At 38.0% G+C, this 20325-nt stretch overlaps 1 protein-coding gene across 3 annotated transcripts in view; it reads left to right on the top strand.

Moving 5' to 3' along the window:
* Positions 1-20325, top strand: part of si:ch73-366l1.5 (FILIA-N KH-like domain-containing protein) — a 38027-nt gene that overhangs the window by 14678 nt on the left and 3024 nt on the right. For 2 of the 3 annotated variants that reach the window (XM_050069479.1, XM_050069481.1), the window contains exons 2-3: positions 6379-6856; positions 9179-9278. In XM_050069479.1, coding sequence (XP_049925436.1) covers positions 6379-6856; positions 9179-9278 — 578 coding nt within the window. Of the gene's footprint in view, positions 1-6378; positions 6857-9178; positions 9279-15005; positions 15079-20325 lie in introns of all 3 variants that reach the window. The other variant, XM_050069480.1, reaches the window with a different exon arrangement.

The raw sequence follows: 20325 nt of genomic DNA, 5'->3' as shown, positions 1-20325 counted from the left end.
TGCAAAGCAACCTGAAAAAATAAGACAGATTTCTCAAAAAGAGTCTATAAGATAGCCGGACGTCAAACAAAATAAAACACGTGTCAACATCGGAGAAGCGTCCCCTGTTTTCCCTGTTCCTGTTTCCCTGCAGACAATCCTGCAGACGTTTCCCTGCAGAGAACAGAGTGGAAGTGTCCAGTTGTCTCTTTAATAAATTGAGGCGGCGTCAGAGAGCTGAAGTGGAGATAAAGCAGAGAGCTGAGGAAACAATGAGTCTGTGTTCAGACAGAGAAGCAGAGCAGAGAAGGAAGCTCTCTGACACAACAGTAGTCTATTCCCTCACAGCACATCACCCTCTGTATATACTCCTGGTATTTATTCCTCAGCAAAATACCTTATAAAATAACTTATTGTCATGCTTGCTAAAGCTGTCACTATATCCACACAGTATTACATGAGACAGACAGGCTCCTCCTCCCACTCATAGTGCTTCTAATGGCATTTGCCAGAATCTACCGCAGCTCAAAGAAGAGACCAATCAGGGCCGAGGAGTCTCTAACACAGCTGTCAATCACTGCTTGTATACTGCGGTCAAACTGTCAAACTAGGCAGCACTGATCAGATATGAATCAAGGTTCTGTAACTGCCTTTCCTGTTTCTCACCTCAAATGTTTTCAGAAACATATTTTAGTGTACTGTTTAAGTGTAAAATGAGGAAGTTTGCTCCGGCCTGGCCGCCATGTTTCCAACATCACAAACTTTTTTCACATCCTTACTATGGTTGAAGTTTTAAACATGTGGTTAACACTGTGAAATAATCGCAGTTAACGCAAAACTATGTTGTTAGGTTCAGGAAAAAAAATCATGATTTATCTTAAATTAGAACATTTGTTACTAAGGTAACATAACGTGATTTGCTCATGTGACATTCGTCAGGTACATCAGGTGACGTACAACATTAGGTTGTTAAAGTAACTGAAAGTTGACTTTTGGTTTCACATTGAATCAGGCCTCCAGGAACACTGCTCAGCCTGACCACCAATTTTTTTTCCCAAGGGCCACTCGCAATATTGCTGTGAAAAAGTCTCCTGTGGCCCAAAAAGCATTTTCTCCATACACCACCACTGTTAGAGAGAGGTGTGTAAAGCTGCTGACAGGACAGCTAGGACTGCAGACAAGGTTGATTATGACTCTTTCTATTATGAATTTTTGATCCATTGAGGTGATACATCTGTAAAACTGCCTTGAGCAGAGGAAACTATTTTAAAGAACTGTGAGGTCATCACGAATTGAAGTCTATAAGCTGTGCAGTACTCACGGACAGGGACACAACACTAGTGTGCATTTTCAGTGGGCCGCATATCATAGAAGTGAATCCAGAAGCAAGAAACTTTTCTGGCATATGAACCAGGCAAGTTATTACATAAGACTGAATACGCGCCATCTTGGAATCTGGTAGCTAGGTATTATTACACATCTATGCACTGAACTCTAACACCGGTCTCCTGGATGAAAGTCCTGTGTTTGTTTGACCCATCCACAATCCCTCTCTCACGGCCACACTAGGTGGATTTTCTCTCTCTTTATACTAATTCCCCCGATTTCCTCCTTTGCTCCCGTCATAATTACTACTGCCACTAAGGATCACCACCTAACAAAAATATATATTTATATGGGTTGTAATTGCTGCTTATAAAACAGACTAATGTGGTCATAGTTTGGAGGACAGTCTCTAACACTTACCCATGAGCCCTCTGTAGAGCACACCTCTGCTCACTGTAGAATAATAAAGGGGAAAATGCTCTGTCAGCTCTGTAAGAACAGCTTGCTGATTTCACATGGCTGGCCTCAGGCTCTTCACCAACTGGAGCTGCTTCCTCTTTAGTGTTTGCTCATGTTGTTCCCTAAATTCTCCACATGCCAGGAGATCTGATGCCGTCCTCTGCACCCTGTTAGAGCTAAAATGGCTTTTAGGAGTGAAGCACTCAGTGTAATGTTACCGAATGGGATATATTTACCAGGAAATGTTCTCAGAGGTCATGAAGGTCAGAGTGACTCAGACTAATTAGAGCAGTGCTCTCAGACCTTTATTTATCTTAGAAATGGAATTGATTTGGTGCGTTATAATCTTGATTTAGTATCCTATCAATTTTAAAATCTTGATTTTGTATAACATAATCTTGATTTAGTAGTTTATTATCCTGATTTATAATCTCATAATCTTGTTATAGTATCTTGTCTTGATTTTGTATTTTAGAATTTTGATTTAGTGTTTTGTAATGTTGATTTAGTATCCTATAATCTTAGTTTAGCATTTTACCATTTTGATTTAGTATTTTATGATCCTGATGAACTCTTTCTTGTAATCTTAATTTAGTATTTTATAAACTTGTTTAGGTATCTCATAATCTTGATTTGCAATGTTATACCAGTAATCTTAATTATTGTAACTGTAACTTTATCCCATAACATGGATGTACCATTACTGTTTTTATTTTTGTAATTTCCTTTAATTTCATCAGGTTTGCTTTCACTGGCAGAAATGGACTTGCATAATTTGCTCTAATGAGGCTTGTCTGATTCATTATCCAAAGGTCATTGGCTGAAAGGACAACATTGTACATGATGATCTCATGAAGGACTCAGTCACCCAACAAATATATTTGACCAATTTAGGCTGGCAGAACAAGTTCGGCCTTGGTTTCAGCTAGAAATACAGTTTATCATCCTGCTGACTCATAAAATGATTTAATGACTCTGCATTTAGCATCATGACACAGAACACTTTCTTTCAGCAAGTCGGCTCTTTGGTGTTGAGATTATTTTCGTGTTCCATAGCACAGGAATTCAGAGGCTGAGGAGCAGACTAAATGGATGCCAATCCAGTTAGAGGGTGTGAGGGAGGGCGGCTGTGGGATTAAGAGACCAGGCAGCAGACAGATGGTTTAATACAGTCAGACCTGATGCATTTCACTGTCTGACCTCCCCTGGTGCACCAGTTGTCACTGTAGTGAGTCATCAGTAGCAGGACTGTGGCGTCTTTCCGGGTCCAGGCTGGGTTTGACTGATCGGACCAGACAGGGACATTGCAGTCTCTTTTCTGAAAACATTTTCCTTCTGTTCCTGCTTTTTAAAATCTGGTGATAAATACACAAAGACACGATCATTTTTGTTTGACATTTTGGAAAATGTAGTTGTGTCCTCATATGAGGATGAATATCAGTTTCATCTCTGTGCGTCCAGGAACATTACAGAAATAGAGGATCCAGAATGTGTTTAGCCTAACTTAGCACAAAGACTGGAAGCAGGGGGAAACTGTGAGCCACCTTTAAACAACTCCATAGCTGTCTGATTTACATGTTGTACATTGTTCGCTAACAAGACACCAGTCCATACTGTAGTTGGCAGGTGAAAAGCCTTGAGGCTTACTCTAAGCCTAAGAGACCTAGAAGCTGAATCTAAACTAGAAAGGACCAAAGCTTAAGGGAACCAAACTAATTCTAAGCTGAAGGAACATAGAAGTTAACTCTAAGCTAAAGGGACCTGGAAGCTAATGTTGCATTCAAATGGAACTTGCGACACCGGCATATATCTGCCGCCCTCAAATGGTTTGCGTTTAACATTTTTACAACAATGGTCTACATGAACGTGCCCTCTTGAGGTATTCAAGACATCGTAAGAGGAAATTTTATGAAAGCCTACCACAACAGGGGGGTGTTCATATGGACTCTTATCGTAAATACAGTAAACACTTCCCTATCTGAATGCAGCAGCATACACGGCTTTGTGGTATCCACAAATTCAAGAGTTCCATTAGAAGGCAGCAGAAGCCAAAGCGACCTAAACTAACTCTAAGGGAACTGGAGACTAAATCTGAGCTAAAGGGATGCCGAAGTGCAAAGTGCCTTAAACCTGCATAATGGCCAGCAGGGGGCGACTTCACTGGTTACAAAAGAAATCCCATTGTTTGTAAGTCTATAAGAAAATGATCCTACTTCTCACTTGATTCATTATCTCAATAAACATTTTTCTTTTGAGTTTATAATCCCAAGGACTAGTTTCAAGTCTTCTTCAATACAGCAAGATGTTCATTTTGTAAAATATGGTCCCAGTTAGAGAAAAATAAACAATGACACAGGGTAGCTATGCTTTGGGGCGGGGTTACCTTGTGATTGACAGGTCGTTACCATTGAGACAATTAAGTCTTGCCTCTGCTGGAGGGGAAAACAATTTATCACTCTTTATTGACTGTCATTTATGTCTGGTAGCGAACAACAGAAAAATGCCCATTTTGTTAGTGTTCCAGCCTTTGGTTGCATATTGTGGTGCTGATTGTTTTTCCCCTCCGAGGGGGGTATGACACATTGTGCTGTCTCTATACAGTCAAATCCTTAAACCAAACCCTTAGCCAAAGAGCGAGATAAATACAAAACTGATGTATTCTTTATTAATTTCACTTAAGCCAAAAAAAAAAAAAAAAATGTTGGGAATGATAATAATAAAGTCAATTTTGACATCCTACATTTTCATTGTGATTTACTGTCTCAAATTTTGACTTACTGTAAGGTCTTTTTGAAATGAACTCTTGTGGCATATAGTTAAAATATCACCAAACTGTCCATGTTTTTGCTGTGATTTTAAAGGAATGACAAAAGACCTAACTAACACTTAACACCTTACTAAAGAACCTAAGCACCTCAGTCAAATGTTCATCCTGTAGCTGTGAGTCCTGCTGTGAGATCACAGAGGCTGATGGAGTAACCAGATCTGCTGCTCAAATGTCGATCTCTGCCATTTCAGCACTTCACAAAAGACACAGACAGGTGCATCTATGTGAACGATCAGCGAGGCAGGCCATTGAAAAAATAGATAGATATATATACCGTATATGTGAGCTGGCAGGTGTCGTGGAGAGGACAGGTCAGTGGACGCTGAAGAGGGTTTTATTTGTCCTGCTGTCATGTGCAGGCAATGGCTGATCCTCAATGAGGAGCTGCAGCTGACATCAGTGACTCCCACGCAACATTAGTCTGTTAGAGGTCAGAGATGAGCAGTCAGAGTTCTCACATCAGTGGTGTAGTGGAGGGCATATGCAGGTAAATCCATATTCTGGCTGTTAACAGTATATCCACCTATCAGCCAGAATGCCATAGGAGTTCACTTCCTCTTTGGTAACCGACCCATCTACTCAGTGCACCCACCTCTACTACCACTACATCAACAGCTCACATGTTAATATGATCCCATTACAAGCACCTCAAGTAATGATATATTTAATATATCTTTGATACTGCAGTCTTTGTTCAAGTGAAGGATTTGACCTACAATATGGCCTTATATTAAAAGGGCCTCTCTGAGATGAACAGTGTGATTTACACACTGGCCAAGCCATACACATATAGCACAGAACATGGAACACAGACTTATAATAATCATAAGAATAAACAAGATTTACAAAGTACATAAGATCAAGAATAATAAAATAAATACATAAAATTCCAAATTTAGATCACACTGTTGATCACAATTAATAAAAGAAATTCCCATGAATTTATTAATTGAGGCTCCACTCTATTTTGGCTCGCCAGCATGTGCAGTATTAGGACCATGAACTGACACACCTAATTGGATTTCACCCATTATTCATTTATTTGAGGCCTGAAAAAGTTATTTTAAAGGTCACTGGATTCTGCAATTCTGAGGCCAATACATATGTGGTGAGAGAAGCATTTTGTAGTGTATCAATAAGCCAGTCTCTGGTGGACAAACTGTTTTTAAAAGATGGTAAACATAATTTTTCAGCTCTAGAATTTCTTATTGGCCGACATATCCACTGATACTGTACATCGATATGATATGATACAATACAGTATAGTGAGGTACGATACGATACGATACGATACGATACGATACGATACGATACGATACGATGCTATATCATGCAATGCATTCCGATGCCATATGACACAGTACAGTATGATACGATATGATACAATTGATTAGTAGTTTGTTGGTGTTATTGTGTCTTTTGTGAATCCCAACCAACTCTTTAAAATAAGAAAGTAGAATTTATCTATATCAAAAAAAAAAATTGGGTTCTTTGTTCACTGAAGGAATGCAAAAAAACACAGTTTTCTTCACTAAATTAAAATAACAAAGAGTGAATTATTGATATTCTATTCCTGTAGTAGGTTACAAACAAGTGTGAGTCTGTTGTCTTCTGTTTCAGGACATTCTGAGTCTCTCAGTCATGCAGCCATATCACACTCAGTCGAGACATTATATCAACAAAAACCGATTAAAACAAGCCTAAGTGATGTCAAACAGCTGCTCAGATCAACTGTCACTTTTATCTCTGACAGAAGTTAACAGGTTGAAAATCTTTTGTCTTTCCAGCCTGTCCCTGAACCAGTCAAAGTACCAGAACCTGTCCCTGAAGCAGTCAAAGTACCAGAACCTGTACCAGAACCTGTCCCTGAACCAGTCACAGTACCAGAACCTGTACCAGAACCTGTCCCTGAACCAGTCAAAGTACCAGAACCAGTCAAAGTGCCAGAGGTTGTGCCAGAACCAGAAGTTGTTCCAGAACCAGTTGCAGCACCAGAAGTAGCTGCAGTACCAGAACCTATCTCAGAGCCAGAACCAGTATCAGAGCCTGAACCTGCCCCAGAGCCAGTTGCAGTGCCTGATCCAGAGCCTGTGGTCGAGTCTGATCTGGTATCTGAAGAAGTCGAGCAGCTTAAACCTAAACCTGTTGAGGAGTCCTTACCTGAGCTGATCCCTGGATCTACAGAGGACCGCCTGCCAACCCCTGAACCTATTTTGGAGGAATCACTTGAGCTTGAACCAGAACCAGAGATCGTCCTGAACAACGGTAAGACAGCTCGTCGCCCTCTGATCAATGAAATGTGTGCAAAAACTAGAGACATTTGCGCATCTTTACTTTTTGTTGCCATGTACTTCATATTTCATACAACAAGATTTTACAGAGTGCTTCTATTTTGCCACTAAGTGCTCTCTCCACAGAGTCACAGTTAATAGTAAATCAGTAGGAACCAATAGGCTCTGGGCTGAGAGCCACAGACAGGAAGTCACATGGTATTGTGAGACAAATTAACACCAGTGTATTTTTTTCTGTGTACTCAAAGTATTTCAGAGGGATGAACACAAATCTTTCAGTATAGGAATACAATTTAGAATGAGCCCTGTACACATAAGCTGTAGTCTTTTACATCTTACTGCTGTAATACGTACCCTATACCTTGTACCACTGCATTTTACTATAACTAACTTTTTTTTTTACTCACACTGCCCTGGCACATAACACTACTTCTACTACCTATTTATAACTGCACACACCCCACTATACATATATATTTATATCTACCACAATATGTATTTTATATTTTTTGTCATTTTATTCTATTTTTATATATGTTATATTAAAATTGTATTTTTCTGTTCTGTTTTTTATGATTTTTATTTTACCCTATTTTATATAAGTAACCTTTTATTTTATATATATTCTATTTTATTTCATAGATATTTTTAATTTATTCTTATATTTTAACTTCTGCACTATTTCATGTTTTATGTTTTGGATTTTAGCTTTTACTTGCGTGTCTTTCCTTTTATAAATTTTTGTACTAGCATTGCTTGAGAAGCCTGAGAACAACAACTTCTTCACTGTAACTGTTGTACACATGGCAGACTTGAAACAGCTTCTTGTAGCAGGCAGATGTCAGCAGCTGTGCTTGACAGATAAGTTATTTCCAGGGAAAGCCCACAGAGTCGAGCTGTTAGGCGACATATTCAGAACACACACACACGCAGGTTTAGTTGCGTATATTGAATTTACTGTAATAATCTGTTTCAAAATGCATAGAATTTTTTTGCAGTAGTTACATAAACATTATTAAAGTAAATTAGGTAAATTCTGTGAGCTATAGTTAAATTAATTCTAATAGTCTATTAGATAAATGGTTTTTTCCTGGTTTACTTCGGAATTACTTGATTCAATTGGATGGAAATTTTATATGTAATTGAAATATGTAAGGACAGTATGATGGTGCAGTGGTTAGCACTGTCACCACACGGCAAGAGGACCCTTCCAGGACCCTTCTGTGTGGAGGGTATCAGCGTACTCCGGCTTCCTCCCACAGTTCAAAGACATGCAGCTTAAGTCAATTGCTGACTCTAAAGTGGCCGTAGGTGTGAATGTGAGTGTGAATGGTTTTTCCTGGTTAGAAATCAATACATTTACATTAAAACAATAAATAAATTTATTATGATTAAACATGCTCTTTGTGCATCGCAACCAACTGTTATAAAACAAGAAATTTTCGCCCAGTAGCCACATGACAACCAGTTGTTTACTTCCTGTCTCCTCAGTGTGTGTCTGTGTGTGCTGTATCAGTGGATCAGTAGGCGTGCATAGAGGTGCAGCAGCCATCTGCTTTAGGAGGATGATACTTAATCTTGAACAGTCAGCTAAAGCACTTGGCTGCTCTGAACAACAGCCGCCGTCCCCATTGACAATCTGCTTTCTATCCCTCCAACAGGTGGAGCGACAGGTGTGTGTGTTGTGCATGTACACGGTATTATCAACCATTCGTTCCAACAAGTCCTCCAACCCATACAAGTTCCTACCCTCTAAAATATGCCCCTACTGGTGGCAGGAGATCAACACAAGGAGGGGAGTCTCATACATTTAAGTTACTTACACACAATCCTCCACATGTTCTTAGTAAACTGGCTTTGAACATTATATGAGATGCTGTCACCCTGCAATTACCACCTGATTAGTTCACAGTATTTCAATGGTTTTAGTGTCTCTGATGTTTAAATGAGTTAATTCAATAATGTGCACTCTCTGTCTGCAATGGTACAGAGCACTGAGATCCTTAACATAAGGAAAAATACTTCATTTTATCACAAACATTCAACATCAACACATCTGGAGATACATGGTTTTCACCGGACGGGAGGGTTTTTTAAAAAAGTAACTTAACCTGTCAGATACAAGTAGTGGAATAAAAAGTGCAATATTTCCCTCTGAGATGTAGTGGAATGGAAGTGTAAAGTTGCATAAAATGGAAATACTCAAGCAAAGTACATCATATTTGTTGTACTACTTGAGTAAATGTACTCAGTTACTTTCAACAAATGACCCTCTGTGTCTCTCTCCGTGTGTCAGATGTGGCTGCAGCTGAAGAACAAGTGAAGTTCACTCCTGGAAAGAAACAGAGCAAGTTTGAGACGATGATGACCAAGGAGGAGATCGAGGAGGAGCAGAGGTCAGTGTAAACTTCACCTTCTCTGTGTGGTACCGTGGCATGACATGTGACATGTTGTATGCATGCTAATACAGAAAAAAAATTCCAATTCCTGCTCTCTGTTTCATTTTGTTTCATCCTTTGTGTGTCGCCTGCATGAAATGAAAGTGCAGCAGATGTGAGAGGGAGCTGCTAAAGCTTCAGTCCTGCAGAGTGATGGGAGGTGAAGGGTCTTCTGCTCTTTGCTCTCACCTGAGATATGTTTTTTTGAATGCCCTCTTCTATTTAGTTTATAACCCCACAACAAAGTTAGCCAAGCTAGCATCTCACAGGTTATTATTCCCATTCATTTCCATCCTACCACTGTTATTGTGTCACCAAATGAAGTTAAATTAACGTTTGGATTTCAAATCGCTGTTCAATTTATCAAAACAGTTTCTATTTGGATATTTACTCCAATAGTTTTTAAAGATTTTAAAGATGCTTAATTGATTTGAGTTGATTTGATCAATTTTGAAAGATAAACTTTGTTCTTAGAGTGTGAATATAAGATTTGTTGCTGCTACATTAGTTTGTCTGAAGGTGAAGTTACAGTTGATGTTTTTATTGGACCTTTGTGGACTCTTGGCTCCTCATGTGTTCAGATCTCAGCGCACTGCAATAAACATTAATAACATACTTGACATATCAATAAAAAGGAACAGTAGCAGGGTGGGCATATGATGTTAAATTTAGTTTGATTGTGATTGTGTAAGTGATTGTATCGTGTCCTCCTGTCCTCCAGAGTCTGGATTTGCAACTCAGAGGGATGCAAGTTCAAACTGTATTGAGGAAGACCCACTGACTCTTAAAGGAGTTTCTTTTGGTCCCGGATAACCAAAACAAAAATATCTATAAAATAACAACAACAAATCAGGTCAAAAGAAATACTGAAGCCCATTTCTGCCAGTTTGGTGGGAGAGAAAAAAAAGCTCCTGCAAGTCATAATGAGAAACTTTGTCAAAATAATTAGTTAGTATTGAAATAATGAGAAACATTCACAAAGTAATGACATAGTATCTCAAAATAAGTAGAAATTTTTATAAAATAATGACTTAATAATAAAATAATGAGAAAAGTTCTCAAATTAATAAATTAGTATCTCAAAAAAATGATAAAACATTTTCAAAATAATGACAATAATAACTTAGTATCTCCAAATAACGAGAAACTTTCACAAAATGATGGCTCAGTATAACAATAATACGAAACTTTCTCCAATTAATAAATTAGGGTCTCAAATGATAAAAGACAAAGTAATGACTTGATATATCAATATAATGAAAAACATTCTCAAAATAATGATTTACCTTCTCAGAATGACGACTTTGCATTAAAATAATGAGTTCATTTATTAGTAATAGTAGAAAGTTTATCAACATAACGAGTTAGAATCTCAAAATAATGTGAAACTTTCTCAGAATAATTTTGTAGCATTATAATAATGCAAAACCCATCTTAAAATAAAAAAATAGTGTCTTCAGAAAGTCTGTCTCAGTTTCTCCAAAATTTAGTACTCAAATAATTCAGTTTCAGTTTATTTTATTTACAAAAGGACAGTACACATTAATCAACAGTGTTACTGTAAATGTGCCAGTTTTAGCCAGCTGGCTAATTCGCAGCTGCAGTCCTTTGGCAAGATGTCATAGAGAACCACAAACCTGAAAGATAAATATATTAAAAGTAGAAAGCATCATAATATAAAATAACAATGACATAACACAAAACAGAATCCAGTCCAAATAATGACAAACTTTCTTAAAATAATGAATTAGTATCTCAAAATAATGCTTTCATAGTAACATGAGGCTTATTGTTCCTCATTATTTTTGAAATATTGAGTCATTATCTTAAGAAAGTTTCTCAGTATTATGAGATACTTATTATCTTAAGATACTAACTCTTCGACATAGTAATTCATTATGTTTAGATATTTACTTATAATTTGAGATGGTTTATCATTATTTTTAGAGAATAACTCATTATTTCAAGAAAAGTTTTCATTATAATGAATTACAGGATCTTATTTTTTCACACTGGCAAAAGTGTTCTTCCAATAAAAATAAAGCTCATAGGTCTTCATGGATCCAGACTTTTGATCCTGCAAGACATCTAAATTGAGGTAGCTGATGGAGCCAAGCTCACACAAAAATAGTCTTGTTACAGCAGAAGTTTTAGAGTATGTATCTTTCTCTTCTCGTCATATCTCCAGAGTCTGCTCACCAGGGCACTGATATCATGTAGCTGCACTGAATTCTGGGTTATTGAGGCAACTCCTGGTGTTGGAATTGTTTTTTTCCCTTGTCAATAGTCAGTTTATTGTTGTTATAGCTTTGGATAAATCTCTGTGGATTTAAACAGAGAGCAGGTTTGTGTCTGTGGTCAACACATCCTGAGGCCTGGAGTATGAGTGAATAGAGGTGTTATATAATCTTCTGTTACGTATGTTCTCTGTCTGTTACTGAAGCCTGAAGGTGTTCAGCCAAGTTAAAGGAAAGACTGTTTACAGTTTTAGGGAGTGAACGTACTCAGCTCGTCTGATTGGAGCTTCGTTTTTATTTAAACTCCAGAAGCTCTTAAAATGTTTCCGTGGCTTGGCAGCGCAGCTTTACTGTGTTTCTGTTGAGTTTTAAAGGAGAAGCAGAGAAGGGAACGTGTCTTTGTTCTTCTGTTGACTCTGAGTCGTTTCTCAGGGCCAAATGACTTCACAGATGAATAAATATTTCAATGCTGAACTCTGTCCAACTTCCTCATTCCAGCTCCCCTCACTCAGTCTCTATAAACTCTGTCCTCATGTGAATGATGTTTCCAGCAGTCAGTATGATGTTAGCTTCCACAGCTGCAGCCCTTTCATTCAGTCCAACACTTGGGCTCAAACCTCAGTGCTGATCGTAGTATTGACACAAACTGTGTCTGCATCATGGAGTACTGAAAAACTGTCATGTATCCAATGCTCAGTCTGATTCTTAGGAGCACCACCTGCACACACTTATTTGTTTTTTTGTAACTTTGAACCACACGTCATGGCTTTCCTCAGATGATGTGGCTGCTCAGTTGTCATGGAAATGGTGTAAGGGCCATTTACATGGCTGAGCGTGGTGAAATCTTTTTGCCTGGGAGCTCAAGGAATCTGCAAGCTCACGATTTATTGCTCGGGCAGATGCTGCTGGTCCCAGCTCTGCTGTGGACGTGCTGGGCCACAACCGCTTGTTTAATACAGGGTGTGTTTTAGACGAAGACTGTAACAAGGAGCGCTGTTGAGGGATTTTCTTAAACATCCAAGGTGGCTGCAGCTGATGTGTGACTTTTTATTGAAGCTGCTGTAACAAACTGCACAGTGTGGCTTTGCTTAAAGACCAACACTTAAAGCTTAAACTTAAACACTTAAAACTTTTCTTGTGAGGAAAGCTGTGTTGGCCATATTTGTGGCCTGGTCACTGGATGCTCAGCGCTATGTTGGCAATATGGAGAAAATCAAGTATCAGAGTATCTTTGACCAAATAACTTGATATCGATATTGCGACAATATTGTAGGGTTGACTGTTGGTGCTTTCACACAATATTTACACAGTGACATATTTGATAAATAAACATCAGTAATGTGGATATAATGACTTCTATAAGATCAGAAAATCACATCACTTTTCCGTAAAGAAGCCCTTATAACCAGGAAAAGACAATACTTACAATATTACAATATCCAGAATCTAACACCATATCCAGTCTCATATTGGGGCAGCAGTAGCTCAGTCCATAGGGACTTGGGTTGGGAACCAGAGGGTCACAGCTCAAGTCCCCATCCAGACCAGATATGGAGTGTGGACTGCCAAGGTGCCCCTGAGCAAGGCACCAAAAACCCACCTGCTCAGGGTGCCTGTCCATGGGCAGCCCCCTTACTCTTATACTCTTCATTTAATGCATGAATAGGTCTTGTTTGACCATGTATGTGTTTTTCGGGCCTGTGTGTTTATGACAACAGAGTGAAAACATTGAATTTCCCCTCGCAGATTAATAAAGCATATCTTCTTCTATATCACAGTATCAATATAATATCAATATATCGCCCAGTCCTACTGCTATGTCACATGTTGATGACCTGTCCCTTGGAAATCAAATATGGTCTTAGAGACTCCAGACTGATTCACATTTACAGTTTGGTCTGGTGATGTCGGGCTAGAAATCTGTGGTCATCAATCCAAACTAGATCTCCCTGTGAGATTTATTTGCTGACCGACTAATTTAAAACATAAAGACGGACACCAGAGTCAGATATTTAGGCCCAAATTCTCACCTTCTGACGCTGCTAGGACGACCCCTTCATGGTGGTGAGACATTTCATAAGCAACATTTTTTGACTAATGTTTGGGAGGTGAATTGGAACGATGTTTGTGGGACTCCTGAGGTTTCTTGTTTTTCTGCAATTTGAAACAACAGAGCGGTGCTGATGACATGTCTCTGCTCTCAGATACTTCTTTCTCTTTACATGATTCATCTCACACTATTATCAAAGAGTCCTACATGACATAAACATTTCTATTGGTTGGTTAGTAGACGTAGGTCGCAACAGCAGTCACACAGTGAGGCGGTCATCCCACATTTCTGACACTGTCAGAATTTTATCCCAGGCTGTCTTTGATAGCAAGACCTTGACAACAGCCATCCTTGAACCTTTCTCCCTGTTTGATGTAGGACCAACGTTTTAGAGGCACAACCAAAGATAGTGGGACAGCCCAAAATCACACAGTGTAAACCGGGCTTTAGTCACTATGACCTTCCATCCATCTTATTCTCACAAAGGAAATATCTCAAGAAGGCCTGGAAGGAATATCCTCAAATTTGGCACAAACATTTACCTGGTCTCAGGGATGAACTGTTTAGAATTTGGTGATCTAAGGTCACTGTGACCTCACAAAACATGTTTTTGGCCATAAGAATTCATGCACTAATTATAACATAATTACAGGACAAAAATGTCAAACAATGATATTAAATATCCAAAAAGTCAAAGGTCAATTTCACTGTGACATAATATTTAGCAAAAACATCGTACTGGCCATTAATAAACGTCATAACTCAGGAACAGAAGGGGAGACATTTGGTCAGACACTGAATTGGTGACACTGATCTTGGGTGTCCACCTTGAAACTGTGCTGATTGTATAGATCTTCTGTGCTGTAGGGGGAAGATGTTTTAGAATATGTATCTTCTTTGCAGCAACATCCATACTTGAGGCATTGTCTCATAGCTACATATGAGTCTGGACAGACATGGATGTAAACTGTAACTGCAACTTGAGTGTTCGTCAAGGCATACAAGCAGGAGGCAGTAATTCTGGTTTACATATTTTATATCTTATTATCTTGTACGTAAGATAATAGTTTTGTGACACAGTTTACCTGGTGCATCGAAATTATTGTTTTTGGATGAATAATTTATGGATCTACTATCATACTGTGGAGGCTCCATAGTATATACCTTTATATTCATCAAATTTAAATAAGGTTTTGAAGGACAACATGATGCGGTATATCACTGGATAACTTCAGTTTATCCATCTGTCTTGCCATACCAACCACACCCCTGATATCTGAGCATGACCCCCCCCAGTTTTTGTTGATAATTTACATTGTGTGCAACAACAAATGTTCTGTGTGTGTCCTCTCTGTGAGTCAGCAGAGCATCTGACTGCCTCCACCTTTATCTTTTCAGGATAGAGCTTACATCTGATTTTACCTCTCTATAATCAACCTCAGCAGACACACAGTGTGTTAGGAAGGATGTGGTAAGGTCATGTTTCTATTAAATAACCTCCCAACAGTCCCCTCCCCACATCAACCCCAACAACACCCCACGAGTACAGATAGACTGATGCTGTACGGGATTTCTGATAATCAAAATGATACTTAGATGCCTGATATAGTATTTACAGAAGTAAACATGTTTTCCCCCCCAAATATTAAACTAAAAACATAATCCTTCTCTAAACTGAATCAAGTGTTTGTTGTCACATTAACGAAACTAGATAATGGAGGATCATAATTTAGATTTGAGGAAAAATGTACCCAAAAACAAATGAAAGATTTTAACAATGAAACACGAAAGAGACATTTAAAATGTTTTGTTGTGTTGATCCAGGAGTTATTATATAATATCCCAATATGAAAATATAATTATCTTATTCAATTAGTTTTACGCCGAGCTCCCTCTGGATGGATGTTTGGATGTAGTTTAAGAGACAGAGTCAATTTCTCTTTAGAGAAACAAAACGGACTTTGATGTCTCGGTGAAAACAACAACAGAACTGCTGACAAACTTGTAACAAAATGGCCGCCATCACTGTAAGTTCCATGTTTTATTGTCATTACACAATACAAGAAAGCACAATGAAATGTAGTTGTAGTCCCCTCCACGCTACACACACAGAACTAGTGTGAATACATTTAATAATTTGATTAATAAAGTGAAAATAGAATATAAGCATAAAGTGTGTAATAAATAGATCAAACTATATAATAGCAGCACTAAAGGGAAAAAGGAGAAATAAATTATATTTGCATGGAATAAAGTATTAGTATAGTATGATCTTCCCATTCACTTTTTATATTTACCAAAATGTGGAACTATTCCTTTAAACACTTCACAGATTAAATAGCAGAAAGATCACAGCAGGGTTTTCTGTACCAACCACACTGACACTGGGGGTCACTGTCTCTTATGAATATGAATAATTCAACAACTATCAGTCTATCCCTACTCATTAGTCCACCTGTCCTCTCTGTGATGCCTTCACTGACCTCCTACTCCTCCAGCCCTCCTGAATCACCCTCTGACTCTCATGCCTTTAACTGGGTCACATGGTTCATGTGTTACACCAGCAGTACTACAGCATATTACAATCCAGTTCACCTCCTGTTTGATCCCAGTTAACAGAAAACACACCATTGTATCACCAAACCAGTAAGGCCTCAGTCTTGTCACCTCATCCTGGAACTGAAACCTCCCAGTAGAAACCAGTATACATACTGTGTCTTCCACAGAGAGCATAGAAACCAATAAACACAGTGTGTCTTCTCCAGAGAGCATAGAAACCAGTATAAAGACACTGGCCAATGTGGGTCATGCGTTCTTAAAGGGGATTAAGTCGTCGATACAGGAAACACAAAAGATGCTATAGGAACCTCTAGCAGGCTCTAAGAGGAAACACAAAGAACACATTCTCCACCACAGTACTGGTATCAGTGAGAACACTTCATGGAAACAGTCTATTTGAAGTAGGATCATAAATAAAGCAGTTAATTAGAAGATAATAATGTTTTTATAGACATAGGGTAACTGAGTAAAACACAATACAAAAGTCCTATAAGAAATCTGGTGTTGCTAAAGGTTCTAATGTCAGAGAGGATGTCAAAGCATATTTATTATTGTATCAGGAAATTATACAATACTTAAAAGAATCTGAATGGACCACAAGTGACTCGCAAACGTGTCAGCTTTGTTCAAAACACACTATATTTTGAAATACAGTGAATTTCCAACACATAGCTTTTATTGTGAAGTGCTGTTTCCTGCTGTAGAGTAAGTGACTAATGGGCAGCTACTTGACAGAAACAGCAAACCAGCTCGAAGACATGGCCAACGCAAGTATGACACTGAGTGTGTTAAACTGTGTGGACCTTAAACAGCTGACTAAGGAGAAATCTGGACCCCGTGGCTGGACCAGTTGGGAACCACTGCCATAAACAGCGTAAGCAACAGCACCATTGCTGACAGGGCTAACAGTGTTAACCGAAGCGGGAGAAGGAAGGGTAGGCGCTACACATCTGCAACAATGCCGCCCCCAATATCAGCAGTAACAGCCATATACCAGTCTGGCTTACCACAACAAACCACAGATAAACTCAGACTGTAACACACACACACAGAGGTAGCGTGACTTTATTTCCTGCTCGAGATGCCATTACTCAGATATATCTTTACAGAACAATATATTAATCATGTAAATGTCTTATACAGAATCTTTAATGTTTATTTATTAATTTTGGTTTCTGAAAATTTTCTTGGAGTTATACAGTGGTGGAAGAAGTAAAAGTATCCTTTACTGAAGTAAAAGTAAAAATACCACAGTGTAGAAATACTCTATTACAAGTAAAATGCTGCATTCAAATTTATACTAAAAGAAAAGTATTGCCATCAAAATTTGCCAAAAGTACCAAAAGTAAAAGTACTCATTGTGCAGAATAGCACATTTTAGAGTAATATATATGACTGGATCATAATTATTGATGCATTCATGTGTTAAATTGTGTAGTTGGTAAAGGGGGTGCTACTAAAATGACTTTACTGTTGGTAGTTTCATTTATAATAATACATCATATTATGACAGTTTGTATTAGTAATCTGAATCTGCAGTATCTAATGTTAGCAGATAAATTTATTGCAGTAAGAAGTACAGTATTTTCCTTAGAAAGATAATAGAGTGAAAGTATAGGAAAAAAGTATAGGAAAATACTTAAGTATAATACAAGTGCATCAAAATTGTATTTAAGTACAGTACTTGAGTAACACTAACTTTCCACCGCCAGAGGGCTCAAGTCATTGTGACGGCCTTTCTCACTGTTGTCACAATAATCAGCAGATTAATCCACAATGAAAATAATAATTACTTAAAAATTCAAAATGAGCTCCACGTCAACCAACTAGAACAGGTAAATCCTGCTTTCATATTAATGCATGAGTCAGAATGATCTTATGATATCATATATAGCAGTATAACAGCCACAGCAGACATTTTTCTGTTTTTAATAGTTAAAGTACATTTTCCTGGTTATTCATACATATACATACTTTTACTGAAGAAGCATTTTCAGTACAGTACTTTTACTTGTAACAGAGTATTCTTACAATCAGTACTTTTACTGCAGTACAGGATCTGAATACTGCCCCCATCACTGTCTGAGAAGTGTAATGAGAAACTGGTGCCACATATTTACCAGCTGAATTAGATGGGTGGGGACTTTTCTGTCAGTGCAGCTCAGATTTTAGGAACCAGATGCCAAACTTAATATCAGCCTGGTACCAACAATGTGTTTATGCATACTTTAGTCAGCTTCATGCTATATTCTTCATCTTCTTTACGGTTGCAGGAAAACAAAATTCCGATGATAATTGTATATTTATTTTTCATTATTTTTCAAAATAAGTCCCAAAAGAAAAAAGGTTTTTACTCTGAAACAGCATGAGATTAAAAAACAAGACTGAGTGAAGCAGTTTTGAATATTTTAAGTTTGAAGACATTTCTTCTAATGTTTATTATGTATAGCTAGTAATAGTTTATCAATAACACTCTGTTCCTTTGCAATCTAAGAGGCCTTCTCGTTGCACATGAGCTTCTCCCTCAGGACAAATGCAGTCATTGCATGTGAAAATAATCAACATTCTGAGTGTATCGGAATCAGCACCAATTTTGGTGCATAACAGTCACAAAAACAGAAATATAAAAGCAAGTACTGCAAATGTCAATTATCAGTCATAAATATAAAATTGATTACACAATAAGGAAATAAAAGTTAAATATATATGTTTAAAAATGGAAAAGACCCGCACAGTATTTAAAATGAAGAGGATAAAATGTGCAAATGTTCACAGTATGAAGAATGTGCAATGCGTATAAAAAAAAAATGCATATGATCTATACATGAATAATAAATTCTGTGATGATGTTCCAGAAAAAATCTGAGGTGGGTGTAAGTTGTTCTGTCCCAACAGGAGAGTCATGGTCATCAGTCAAACTCAGTTGTGCGCGTGCACGGACACACACACACACACACACACACACACACACACACACAAACACCGTCCAGAAATCATCTGTAATTAGCCAAAATAAGTCCGATCACTTGTGTGTTTAATGCACCTCAGCACACCCCGGGTGGCCTTTATGTTCAGTTCTGCCCTCATCTCTTTGGTTCTGGTGCTGGTTTCCTGTCACTGAGGAGCAAGCGCTTGCTTCTTCTACTTCACTCATTTCCTCCAGTTTCAATCACAGCTTCACCTGCTAACCCTGCATGCTGCCCGCTAACACCACAGCTAACGGTGAGTGCTGCTGAAGCTTTTAATTAAAGGAAACTTGGTTGTTTGTTTCAACTTCAGCTGTGAACTGATGAGATTCACACACAGTCAGTGGCTCCAGTCACATTTATGGAGCCCTATATTTGAATCATAAAAGTGTTTGACTTGCTGCCCCGGCGGTCACTCAGTGAAGTCTCATTTCAGGTAGTTAAAAATCAGATCCTCAGTTCTTACTGTCAGACACAAACTTCACAAAAATTTGCAGTCAGTTGAATAAAGTTGGTCCTGAACTGGTTCCAAAACATTTGGCTGAATTGTAAATAAGAAATGTAGAAAATAATTGAAAGCCCTTTATAAGTCAAAGGGACATACAAAGCTTTTACTTAGAGTTGAAGTTATAAACTGCTAATTTCCAACAACAAATATGTTTTGACAGTAACATGATGACAACGGAATTATGTTTTTTATTGATTTTTAATGCACAAATCATCTATGTAACCATCTTTATACTGAACGTCTCTGCAAAACATTTACTCACAATTTAAATCATTGGCTTTCCTACAATATGTGCAGATGGAAACGTACGTTGATTACTGTTCTTATGCTTCTAGTTAAGACTTAAAGGTTATGTGTAATGTTTCCCCAAAGCTAGTTATTAAAACATAAAAACATTTTTTAGGTGATGAGGTTTAGCGTCGAGTAGCAAAGTCTAACAATTGAATCTTGACGACACAGTCTTTGTTATTAATCTGTGTTTTCCCATCATTTCACACCTGAGTTGACTTTGTAATAATGAACCAGAGACTTTGAGCATGAATCAATAATCCAATCTAACATTAATAATAATTCCAGACTGCATTTAAAGCACCAGTGGTGACCCAGTGGTCAAAGATGTATTTAAATTTTGCTTTTTGAACAGTTTTAGATATTGGGATGTATTTTTCTTTCTGGTCAGTCTGAC

This window comes from Epinephelus moara, chromosome 18 (assembly GCF_006386435.1).
Source record: "Epinephelus moara isolate mb chromosome 18, YSFRI_EMoa_1.0, whole genome shotgun sequence".
Taxonomy (NCBI): Eukaryota; Metazoa; Chordata; class Actinopteri; order Perciformes; family Serranidae; genus Epinephelus; species Epinephelus moara.
The sequence above is the reverse complement of the archived record's forward strand: the minus strand, read 5'-3'. Positions and strand labels throughout refer to the sequence as shown.